The 12,960-nt window shown below is 42.1% G+C and overlaps 1 protein-coding gene across 3 annotated transcripts in view; it reads right to left on the bottom strand.

The window, feature by feature from the left end:
- Window positions 1–1,986: 1,986 nt before the first annotated feature.
- The window catches only part of PMP22 (peripheral myelin protein 22), a 37,186-nt gene continuing 26,212 nt past the window's right edge, over window positions 1,987–12,960 (bottom strand). For all 3 annotated transcript variants that reach the window (XM_048490389.1, XM_048490391.1, XM_048490390.1), the window contains exons 4-5: window positions 8,193–8,333; window positions 1,987–3,737 (exon numbers count right to left, since the gene is read on the bottom strand). In XM_048490389.1, coding sequence (XP_048346346.1) covers window positions 3,571–3,737; window positions 8,193–8,333 — 308 coding nt within the window. In that variant the 3' untranslated portion in view covers window positions 1,987–3,570. The remainder of the gene's footprint in view (window positions 3,738–8,192; window positions 8,334–12,960) is intronic.

The raw sequence follows: 12,960 nt of genomic DNA, 5'->3' as shown, positions 1-12,960 counted from the left end.
CTGTGGTGACACTGACAACAGCACCCTCCCTTCATTATTTATGCCACATGTGGAAGAAAATAAATGGATGCAACTATAAAAACGTACAGGGAAGGCAGACGTGTGGAAGAACCTTGCCCAAACCAATTCCAATGCTTGTGGATAGACATCCATGAAAATCAGGAGTAACTCTTGAAAGCAGAAAAGGTCAGAGCCCAGAGTAACGCTTTGAAGCACTAACACAGAACGCATTGAACAAAAACAGGAGTTGTACCAAAACCCTCTCTATAACAGAGAACACAAGACTGTCACATCTGCCTACACAGGGGCTTCTCAGTGCAGCACTCAAGAACCCTTGCAAATGTCATGCTCATTTTGTGTACTTGAATTATGCCTATTAAAGGTCACAGTATCAGTATCAATTATTCAAGAACTCACTACAGAAAACAAGCCCTAATTTTTATGTTCCCAATTTTCGAGTTTCCTTCTTCCAAAGACCACTCCAGCTGAATACCTAGTGTATGCAAGTGTTGACTATTACCTGAAACAAAGAAATAAGGTACAGCTTCCATGCAGGGATGTAGGTAAGGGGGGGGGGGGGTTCTCAGGTTCAAACTCCTTCCATTACATGTCCGGATTGCTTGAAACAATGCATTGAATGGAACAGCCGGAAAGCCCTCAGTCACCAAACCCACCCCATAAAAAATCTATACCTACATCACTGCTTCCATGCATAGATAGAGGTGGCAAAATTTAGAGACTATTGATTCAGCAGAGAGAGGAAGAAAAATAATATGTAGAGAAGGGACATCCCAAAAATTAACTTCATTCTTTAACATATTCTCACTTGTTTCTTAAGAAAAACAAGAACAGCCAGACTAACCACCATCTTCGATAAACCTGTACAATTGTGCTTAAAATTCAGACTAGCCTCTGAAAGGGTGAAGTTCCAATCTGTTATCCACTGTGAAGATGATAAAAAGATCTAAGGCAAAACAAAGCACTAATGTTAAGGCTGCCATACAAAAAATACGTGTGAAATGTAAGTGCTTGTTTCCTGGCCACGCCACAGCAGATTGCAAGAGAACAAGACAAGATGCCTGGAACTTCTGTGGGTGTTGGATGTTTTACATTGAGCTTTCCATTGTCTCAAACATGGACCAGTGAAGGGAGTAATATAATTTCATGCTTCAATTTGCATCCTGGCTGTCTTGTTCACAAGAGTGTAAAGAGGGGTCCATACCAATAAGGCATGTAAAATGTCCTCTGGCCAAAACCAGGAGAGGTTAGCAATGCTCTCTTTATGCACCTTTAATGCAACCAACAGAAAAGCAAGAGATTAACCTGGAAATTACTATTGGTACAAGTTTCAGCAGTACCACTTTTGACAGGAATTTGCAGTTTTCTAGATCTGATTTAGAACACCTTGCTTGGCTTTTGGTTCAAGATGTCATGATTACCATCATGCACAGAGGCCTACTTACTTGAAGATACCACATAATCCCCCTATATCAAGCGACACAACTCCATTCTGTCCAACAGCTCCAGCTGAGTACAGGTCAGTAAGAACCCCATTTCCATCTTTGCAGTAGCCCCTACACCGGGCTGTCCTCATAAGAGACCATGCAAGATGGATTTTTTTTCCTATGGGCTTTTTGTGAAAGTGATGTTGGGTGTTGTAGAAAATGTGTATTATATGATGGAAGATGCATATTAAACATTTTGAATGGCTGATTCTATGAGCGTTCCAAAGTCCCCTTGTGTGATAATAGAACATAATTTTTATTTGTACCCTGCCCTCACCCTTGGCAGAGATGCAAATCTTCAAATAAATAGATGTGATGAGAAACTGATACAAGGTGGGTGTAAACAGAAACTGATGGTTGCTAGCTAGTAATTACTGCCATGCCACACGTCCAGGTTCCCTATGCCATTTTACTCACAGGCATGCATTCAGGTGGGACAAAAAAAGAAGAAAGGTGAGAGATCCAAGAAAGAGCTGAGATGTTTGAGTTATTCTGGCTTTTATTTTGTTGCTTCTTAGTCCACACAGTTGGTATAAAATCAGAAAAGCAAAGCAAAATAATTACATAATAATGTCTGGAGTCTTAGCATCAAAAGGCACCGCCTACACATCCTACATGCGACTGCCAACGGAGTTCATTGCCAGACACACTTTTGGAAGCATAGAAAAGGATTACAGAGGAGCTGGGGGGGGGATCCTACGGGGTCTATGAGATTGGCTTACTTCCCTCCTGACTGTGAAGGAAGGGGAAACACTTTGGTTATAAATGCTTTATTAAAAAAATAATACTAATAATAATAGCCACTTTCCTAAGTACAAAAGCAGTTATAGGCTGTATATATTACACAGAATTATTTATCATTCCTACTCCTTGGTTTATTCATAAAATCGTTATCTGAATTTCCAGTGAGTAAAGGTTAAATAGCTTAGCAATATAAGGAATGGTAAATAGATAGCACCATTTCACAGATTTGGTATTCAATTTCATAGAGAGGAGTGGGAGGGGGGGTTCAGAGCTTGCCACATTTCATTCATCTTTTCTACTTTAGCTTATTCTCAAATAAAGGAAAAGAAAATGCTTTTTTTTAAAAAAAAAAAGTCATTGTCTACCAGCCCCCAGCAGGCATAGCTGAAGACAGCTACATAGGCGAGCTGTAAACTGACGTCACCTATTTTTTTTCTTCTTCTTGTCCCACTCACTTTCTTCTAACTCAGCCTCAGTGCTAGTCTTGGGTAATCTGAATCATGCTTACTTCAACGGGACTTAATGCATGCAACAAGCAATAGCTGATAGTACTCCTCTCTGGGACTATGTACTGATGACCTTTATATCCTGCTCTTCTTCCAAGGATTTCAGGGTGTCAAATATGGAGACTATACATGGCAGAAGTAACAACATTACTTCAGGATGCCACAGTGGGACTATGGTCCACATACTACACTACATATTGACTATCATTCCAAGAAACCTCAGAAGTGTTGCTCCCTCACCCTTGTTTGAGGCAGCATCAACATTCTGGTAGACATCCTTTCCCTTTCCACTGAATATCGGTCTCCATCAGTTGGTTAATATGGGCTAATGAAGTCACCCATATTAATGAAGTCACCCATATCAGCCACCATCAGTGCAGTAACAGTTTCTCTTGCCCATCTGAAGGACTAGCCTGGTTCTTGATTTGTGCTCGGGCTTGGGGTTGAGAGTGGAAAGCTTTGGAGGAGGGATCCATTCGCTTCCACAGCAGAAGGGTGCAAAATACAACACTCTACATATACTGTTAGGCGTCAAAGTCCTTAGGCACTTTCTTTAGGCTTAAACATGGCGGCAGGTCAAACAAACGAAAGCAAACAATACTATGTACATATATGTAAAAAGTGTTATAAATAGGTTTTTTTAAAAACCATAGATACTATATACATCTTCAATGAACATAGTAACCCTTCTTTCAGTTTGGTTTGGTTTTCCTTGTTGGGTTTACTTTTTTTGGTTAAATTCCATTTTTCATTTTCTAATTCTTGGACGCCTCCTTGTTCCAAGTGCTCCATTCCCAGCAGCCTCAATTGACTTTTCATTCACGCTTCCTCAAGATGACATAAATCACACCACTGATGAGGGCCAGCGGGAGAGCCACCCAGGCCAAGATGTACGTGAAGCCAAAGGAGAGGTTCTCTGAAGGGTGATACCACTCTGTGTGTCTCACTGTGTAGATGGAAGCACCGCTCATCACACAGAGGCCTGGGAGGTAGAGGAGACAGAATGTAAGCAAGAAATGCTATGACTGATATGGAAGACTTACCCATGGGACCAAATTTACAACTACCTCTTCTTCCCCAAAATCCAGGAGCTCTGCAACCACAAGAAACCAGATCACCAATCTTGCATTTTTGCAGCATCTTAGTGGAAAGATCAACTGAACGGGCAACCAAGTTTCCTTCAGGATCTACCCATCCATCTGTTCTGGTAGCCACACTCAGATTTCCTACAGTGTAGAAAACATGGGCTTTCTACAACATGCACTGGACTACAGTAATAATTTTTTTAATGGAACGATTGTATTAAAAATAGCCTCCAACCCTCTTGTTTGACCTGGGAAGAGGTTAAAGATGCTCAGTAGAGGAAGCTGGAAAGGTACTTTCCATACTGAAAATAACATTTCAGCAGGGACTGCAATTTGGCTGGACCGCTACTCCTTAACTTACTTAGCATAATGACTAATCCTGCCTTGCTGCTAGGCATTAAACCAGACTGCTGCCTCATTATTCCATCCCACTGTCTCCACTACCCTAAGCCCCAGCGATCAAAGCATGAACAGGTTGAGCCAGGCCCCCAGTGCAGTAATGCCACTAAGCTCAGCTTCTTTGTATTGCCAGATCAGCAATACCAGTTCTAGAATGGTTTTTTTTTTTAAAAAAAAAAGCTAGCATCAGGGACTGCCAAAGATTACACAATGACTCTTCTATTCACTGCCCAGAACAAGGCCTTTTCGTTGATCCCAGCAATTCCACAACCTGCTCAATGCGCCACCAGAGTCAACTCTGTTCCAAAGCCCTGCAACGTGCCTCAGGACCACCTACACCTAACCACAGTGATATTTGAGCTGTTCTTTCCCTCCACACTGCCTGCTTTGTTCACAGAAAGTGCAGGAGTAGGAATGTGTTGAATTCATAAGCTGCTGATGCAGCTCTCATTCTCTCTAGGCCTTGAAGAGGACACCCACAGCATCAGAAGAAGCCCACTTGCTGGGAGCAAAAAATGATTGTCTTCCAGTTTGGGTGGGATGGCAAAGACTGCCATGGTCATACCACAAATCCCCTACAGTAGCTAGACAAGACAGCATGGATTATGAATGTTAAAAGATGGGCAAGAGAGAAGGTACTGATTCTGCTCCTGCCTTGGAGGTACCAGAAGGCTTCACTAGACCACAGCACAGTTGCAGTAAGAAGAGGATTGAGATAAAATCACCACCCTGCAGAGGAATTAACACAGATGACTTGTGTCCCTTATCCTGCAAAGCAAACTTAAAGTCAGTTTTCAGAAATGGTATCTGTTGCTATTCCCATGGCAATACACCCACTGCAGAAACAAAGGCCACAGGGTTCAACTCTTAGTTTCAGAATGAGAGCTCTTGTTTACAGATCAAGGAGGAGGAGAACAGTACAAAATTGGGAGGGCCATCCTATAAGAGGCAGTTTCTGTCCTTCGGACTGAAATGGGAAATGGCTGGCTTTGAATTCTCTGTCTTAGTTTTTATTTTCTACACAATCACATTTGTCAGCTTGCATTCTGAGGATCTGCATCTGGAAGTAAACAGAAACAGGCCTCAAAACTGCAAATCCTTTGTTCAGATTTAAAGGGGGAGACATGAATTTGAAGCAGATACCTGACAACATTTTAGATGGCTTCAATACTATCTGTATAGCTCAAGCTTCCATTTAACTAAGTGCAAATGGCAAGCATCATCTTCAGACATTTCTGTGATATGCAGATATGCCTGCAAAGAAATTGTTGCCAAAATTATCTCATTTGTAAAAGTATGGTGCAGACTTGTAATAGGATGACCCCTCAAGGGCATCAACTGGGCATTCAAAAATTGTTTAAATGCCACTTACTTTTGCATAATAACTGTACAATACAAGTAAATATTAGAGATTTAAATTTTATTACTGCATGTAATTATTTCCTCTTAATCCCTCTGAGCATTAAATTCCCAGGAAAACTTTCACCTAAATACAGGCCAGATGGAGGACTACTTAGCTACAGTATAAAAGCACCATATACCATCAGACTATTACTAGATGGCCTTCAGTTTTTATTGCAGTTTAGTTCTTCTGAAAGTCCCCCCACACTGAGCAGAAACGGCTCCTGTTCTCAGCATTCATCCTCTCCAGCGTTGCTAGTGAATTACACAGCAAAAATCAGCAGATGTGAAGAAGATCCTGTTCTATGACTCAGCTAGATGGTTCTTAGCATCTAGCTGAGTCATAGAGCAGGGTCTTCTTCAAAAAAAATGTCAGGTTGATTGATGGATATGGAAAGGGCTCTCTCATGTCAAATCCTTCTTCACCCAACAGATTCCATTTGCTCACCCCAATTCTTAGGTTGCCTAGAGAGGCTGCTTCATCTTCACAAATCTTAGAGATGAGATACAAGGTAATGAAAATTAAAATTCACCAAGTTTGAGAAGCGTTATGAGGATTTTTGCCACTCTGACTTAAGAAGCAAGTTCTTTTTTTTAAGAATTCAAATTAATTTGGCCAAAGGCCAACATGCCTCCCTCCCCCCTTCTGGAGATTGCTAAACAGACTCTCACTCTGTAAGAGCTGGGGTGTGGAATGTTCGCCAACAGCTTGGCTGGAATGCAGGGGGATGTGGGAGAGTCAACCGAAAAGGAGCTACTGATGCAAGGTCTCCTCAGAAGTGGCTCTGCAGTTCTGCTTAGAGCCTGGCATTACAGCAGACAGAGCCACAGAGCAAGCTGATGAATGGTGGTCAGGGTTCCTTCAGCCCAGAGAAATTATTGTTGCAATAGTTGGTGCGGGATCACCAGTCAAGCTCAAAATATGAGACTGTGGTATGTACTACAGTAATTCTGTTATTCATATTCTTGCTTTGTATTCTTATCTCAACTTATTGGTTCAAACTCATTTGTATGCTGCCTTGAAAATTTAAATGATAGAAAGATGGAACAAATAAGTCTGTTATACACTACACATCTTTAATGGGAGCTGACAGCCTTTCACAGTATCTTCAAGAGTCAGAACTTGGTAGAGACGTCCTCCAGTGACACATCTTCTCCTCCCCACCTCTCATATAGAACAAGCTCAATTCAGGAAGAAGTTTCTTTTGGTGACACAACTCCTCAACAGACCTGGCACTGTTCCAGAGTGAGTTCAGAGAAGACAGGAGACTGGCAACCGGTACAGGATATATGTTCTTTCCTCATCCTCATGCCTAGTTCACTGTACTTAAGGCAGGTGGACTGGAATCAGGTCCCAACCTCCCATAAGGAACACACCTGGCTTTGTGACACAGCATGGCATCAGTCATAAGGCCTCCTTTTCTCCTTCCAGGCTAGAGTCCAGTTCTCATCTCTCACAGAGCTCCCACAGACCAGAATTTGGCTTTCCCTAAAGCTGCCAAGGAAATCCAGGGCTGCTACACAGAGGCTGGCAATGACAAACCACCTCTGTCCATCTCTTGCCCAAACAACTTTGGTGGGATTATGGAAAGTCAGCTATGACTAAATGGCACTTTTCACAACCAATGAGCCATGGTTAGTCAGCTCCATGCATTGGGATCCCTATTCAGACTGTCTAAACATTAACCTCTGTTTTCTTTGAGGAAATACAAGGTACCGAGGCACGGGAAACAACTGGCTGTGTGAAGGTAGTAGCAGTTGGTCCTAGGTCTGATGGTCAGGAGGGGACATTTGGACTTTTGCTCAACAACAGGGTGTTGGAGTCACCTTGGATCACATTTCCTTCACAAGTTTCACAGTGTAGTATTTGAGGATGAAGAAGAGTTTGGATTTATACTCCTCTTTCTCTCCTGTAAGGAGATTCAAAGGGGCTTACAATCGCCTTTCCCCCCCCCCCCCCCCCCCAACAACAAACACCCTGTGAGGTAAGTGGGGTTCAAACAGCTCCAAAAAGCTGTGACTAGCCCAAGGTCACCCAGCTGACATGTGTTGGACTGCACAGGCTAATCTAGTTCCCCAGATAAGCCTCCACAGCTCAAGTGGCAGAGTGGGGTATCAAACCCGGTCCCCCAGATTAGAGTGCACCTGCTCTTACCACTACGCCACTGCCTGCAAGGGAAAAGAAACTGGGGAAGGAGAGGCAGAAAATGAAAAATGCATTTGATTCTACAGTATCAAATGGCTGCCAAGTTAGATGAAAAACAGTAGCTCCTCACCCAGGACCAAGGTTTGTCAAATGGCATCTTCAATAAAGAAAATAATTTAAACAGTCACAGTATTCAGCAGTCCTGGATTCATAAATATATGGAGGTTGCCCGGAGTTCCTCTTCTTTTAAGAGACCCATTTTGAGAGCCAGGGTTCCATTTCGAACATATTCCCATCTGAGTAGCTGACTGTGCTTTTTTAGTATTGTCTTGTTCTCCTTCATTAGTTACTGCTGCATCTAAAATGCTCCCTTTGCAATACTGCAAACCATTCTTCTATTACTTACCAGCAAGGATCTGGAAAATGCCAGTAAGGTAGAACCGTCCACCTTTAGTGAGAGTGAAGAGCTGGCAGAAGAATAGGAACAGAGATATAACACTGAAGATGACAGACAGGATCATCAAAGCTTGGACAGACTGAAGCCAATCTGGAAAAAAGAAACAGGACATTAGGGGAATATTGACAAGAGACATCAGGACAACATTGCACGAAAGTATAACAGTTATTTCCTGCACATCCAGCTGTTGAACCCAATATGCCAAAGCTCTCTTCAGTCAAAATAATACATTTTCATCAGCTATACCCCATTCCGGATAAAGATGATAGGAGATTTGTGAATTCATCTGCCATTTCCTGGACTGTCTTTGTTCTAGAATGCTGCACTTGGGTCTTGGTGCCCTGGGGACAGAACTGGGGACCCAAGTGGACCATTCTAGAACAAAGGTGGTCCAGGAAATGGCAGATAAATTCACACATCTCCTGGTCATCTTCATCCTGAACATGGTATGGTTTTAAATGATTTTAGCATTTGCATTAACAGAGACTTTGATGGTGGGTAGGAAACAAGTGCACAGATAAATAAACAAAAATTTAAAAATAGTTGGAGGAGCTACCAGACACAGTGATATATGTCTCTTCCCTAAAATAACCAAGACTCTCTGGAGATATAGCTACCTAAAGAGTTCCTTGAAAATTCAACCCAGCTATACAAAGAAGAACTTGTATATGAAGTCACATAACAGCTGTGCTTCTTTTGTGGTTCTGACTAGAACCTTCATTGCAAGTTGCTCAACTGCCACTACCTAGGACCGTGGTGGCTAACCTTTGGCACTCCAGATGTTATAGACTACAATTCCCATCAGCCCCTGCCAGCATAGCCAATTGCCATGACCAATTGCCACCACTTACCTAGGAGTTACTTTTATTTAAGGAGCTGGCCTCCAGAGGCTGCCACCTCTGTCAGTTTTGACCAAGGCCTCTGATGCACCTCTAAGGACTTGTATTAAAAGTGATAAAATCTTTAATTGCTGCTTTTTCATGCTTTTTGTTTTGTTCTATGATTCTATTAATGTGTTTTTGATTTTATTGTTTTTTTTCCTGTCATTTTGATGTGCTGAAAAGTTGCCCTTATGCCAAATGGAAAGGTGAAGTAGGGATTTAAAAAAAATAAAAGAAAGTTCCTCACAGTTTCTTCTAAAGTCCTATTTGAAAATAGCAGACCAGGCTTTGTAACAGTTGTACAATCACCAGCCAAACCTTACTTGTAATTCCAGAAACTCCACAGACCCTTTAACCCAACACTACCAGAGGATAAATGACGGGAGGCTTGTTTACTAGTTCATGATCTTCCTGTGATCTAGTAGCAAAGCTGCTATGAATAGTATTATTCCTGTCAGTTTCAGAGCTTGCCTGACACTCTTCATATTTTCCATTTGGATGTTGTGATGACTCTTGCCTGAGACAATAAAACAAACCAACAAATAGACACTACACATTTCCCTTTTCCACAATGAGCCCTGTCGGATGTGAGACAGAATTAACAGACAGCTGGCCCATTCAACAAAGCATTATTCTGGGAAAAAAATCTGCTTTGTGCTGGAGGACACTGTGGCATCCTTCTGTTAATGTTTAGCATCTGCTGCTCTGAATAGAATGTCCAAATTCTCCATTTGATGAAATCAAATAAGTTACCTTCCAATTCTAAGGGCTTTGTGCGTGCGGTTACCAGTAAGAAACCACATGTATTTAACAGAGCCTACAAAAATCTAGATAGCCCAGGCTAGCCCAATCTCATGAGAACTTAGAAGTTAAACAGGGTTGGCTTTGATTAGTATTTGGATGGGAGACTATCAAGGAAGTCCAGGGCTGCTATGCAGAGGCAGGCAATGACAAACCACCTCTGAAGATCTCTTGCCTTGAAAACCCTATTGGGTTGCCATTAAGTCAGCTGTGACTTCACAGCACTTTCCAACCAGCACCGTAAAAACATAAAGCCAAGTGACTTAACCAGGTCCACTGGGTGCTTTCAATATGGCACCACTCCGACATTCCATAGACATTCCAATTCACAGAGTTCAAGACTTGGAGACAATGACTTTTGCAAGGCAAAGCAACTGGACTGGTCCGATAGCTGCTACCACACAATCAGCCTCTCCCCTGAATTGAAATTAGCCAGCTTTTGTAACCAACTGAACAGAGTTGGCCTTTTGGTCCATGGAAAAGGGAGACACCCACCTCCCATCCCCCAGGGATGTTTAGGATGGCAGGATGAAGGGTGGGGAGAACACAAGATAGTATTTGGAAGTCAGATAGTAGCCCATGGGGAAAGGAACTGGATGGTTGGGAGTTGAAAGATGCAGGTTTGTGCTCAGGGCTGGCAGAAAGGAGATGGTGATCAGGGGCAGCACTGTCTCCTGTCAAATCACTGAGGTAGTCGAGATGATGAAGGATGATGCACTAGTCTTAAATGACAAAGGGTGCACTATTAGAAGCTACAATAGCCACTGATCTTGATACAGACGCTCCATCAAAATTGATATGGTTTTAGTGCAGAGTTATGCATATGAGTCCTTGGTGTGTGCTGATGGGAAAGTTAATTCATTTAAGTGCAACATACCAAATTTGGGCAGGGTTTTTTAACTGTAAGAACTCTGCCTGCCAATAAGGTCAAGTTCACAGAACTGTACCTACTTTTAAGTGGCTTTCATTATGTGAAAGAAAATCTTTCTTGACACAAACAAGATCACCTCCATATAATTTATGATTCCCATCATTAATACCACAACTTTGGGAGGAGAGCACTGATACCACTTTATTGATGGGGAACAGAGGCTTAGAGATGGGAAATATGACAAAGCAGTCATTTAAACTCAACTGATCTACCCAGTCAGAAGTACAGAGTCTATTAAGGGCCTTCCTGCACTGATTATGTTCCCATGAGGTTATCATTTTTCTCTGGTAGTACTGTGCCCACATTAATTGCATGAAACAATAACTCCTGTCCTGATGGAAGTGTGGTCACGTTTACTGCTAGGATTTGCCCACATTCCCAGAGATGTGCAACAGCCAAATAGCATAAAAAGGGGGAGGCAAAAATGGCAGGGGAAACATTGTTTGAAATAGCAGGGAACTGAGCATGGTAGACCAGTGGTCAGAGATGGGGCCCATGACATACCTACATCATGTCATCTGCAAAAGTGACATATGCTGGGATAAAAGCAAGAATTCTGAAGAAACTGATGCTAATTAATTAACTGATGCTAATTAATGCTGATGGACTGCAATTCCCCCACCCGATGGTAATGCTTACTGTGTGACATGGCTTAGTGGCATCCATGCAGTTCCTAACAGAAAAACAATAGAACCTGGGAATATTCTCGTCTGCTTCTTCAGCCACTGAGATACCAGCAGGTTACCAAATAAACAAATAAAAAAGCCTTAAAATAACCAGATATCCTATGTGACAACCCTGTCCTGTTCTCTTATGGAACCTTAGGAGAGGCACTTTACCACAGCTGTCAAAGTCAGAAGACTTATGAGATCAGCCAAAGCCATCCTTGGAGTCTGAGTCACAGTCCAGCTATTTACATGCCCAGTGGGTGGATATGAGCCCTTGCACTACAATGAACACCAAAATATCATAACAGCACAGTTCATTGCCACTGGTACAAGACCAAATGTGACTAACATGGTGTAGTGGTTAAGAGTGGCAGACTCTAATCTGGAGAACTGCGCTTGATTCTCTATTCCTCTACATGAGTGGTAGACTTGTTTTACATAAGAGGCGGACTGGATCCCCCCCCCCCCCACTTCTCCATATGAAGCCTGCTGGGTGTTGTTGGGCCAGTCAGAGTTCACTCCAAACTCTCTCAATCCCACCTATATCACAAGGTGTCTTGTGGGGAGAAGAAGGCAATTTTAAGCCACTTTAAGACTTCTTAAAAATAGAGAAAAGTGAGTATAAAAGCCAACTCTTCCGCTGCTATTGCAGAAAATGATCACCTTCACATATTTTCAGCTACTTGAAAGTTAAACTACTTACAGTCATTCCTATAAGGAATGATGGCATGTATTGTTGAAGGCTTTCATGGCCGGAATCACTGGGGTGTTGTGTGTAGAACACGGCCATACAGCCCAGAAACCACACAACACCCCAATGATGACATGATTTTTGCATACAACAGACCATCTTTCACAATCATCCCAGCTCTTACTACCATACTGCCAAGATTTCTAGCAGTTTGCCAACCTGAGCTTTGTTCTAATGAAGACCTGGATGATCTCTTTGGATGGAATGCCACTCCTCTGTTTTATTTAAGTGCAGGAAAACCTGAAAGTGTGTGCACCATACTCATGAAGCCAGGTCAAAAAGTGACTGTGCAAAGTCCCCTTTGGTGTGGGAGGTATATGTTGCCACTTACTCTTTCTGCCCCAATGGCAGCCAGACTTGCTTTGACTTTCTGCCTTTGACTTCTATTTCCACTCACAACATGCTGACTTCATATGTTCTACCTCCCTGTTTCCAAGCAAAATATGTTAACCATTTTTAAAGCAATTTTAGAAACTGAATGTATTATTTGTCTGCTATTTGTGTGATGTGCTTTTTCTGAACTACTTTTTAAGGTTATTTTGGTGTCAGTGTTTTATTTTTTAATAGAAAGTTAAGCATACCTTATTATAAACTGAGTAAGCACACTATCATTCATTAATTTAATGGAATACTTGGGCCTAGACACTGAGACCTAGAATTGAGTTATACAAAACATGGGTACTGC

This window comes from Sphaerodactylus townsendi, linkage group LG03 (genome assembly GCF_021028975.2).
Source record: "Sphaerodactylus townsendi isolate TG3544 linkage group LG03, MPM_Stown_v2.3, whole genome shotgun sequence".
Classification (NCBI taxonomy): domain Eukaryota; kingdom Metazoa; phylum Chordata; class Lepidosauria; order Squamata; family Sphaerodactylidae; genus Sphaerodactylus; species Sphaerodactylus townsendi.
The sequence above is the reverse complement of the archived record's forward strand: the minus strand, read 5'-3'. Positions and strand labels throughout refer to the sequence as shown.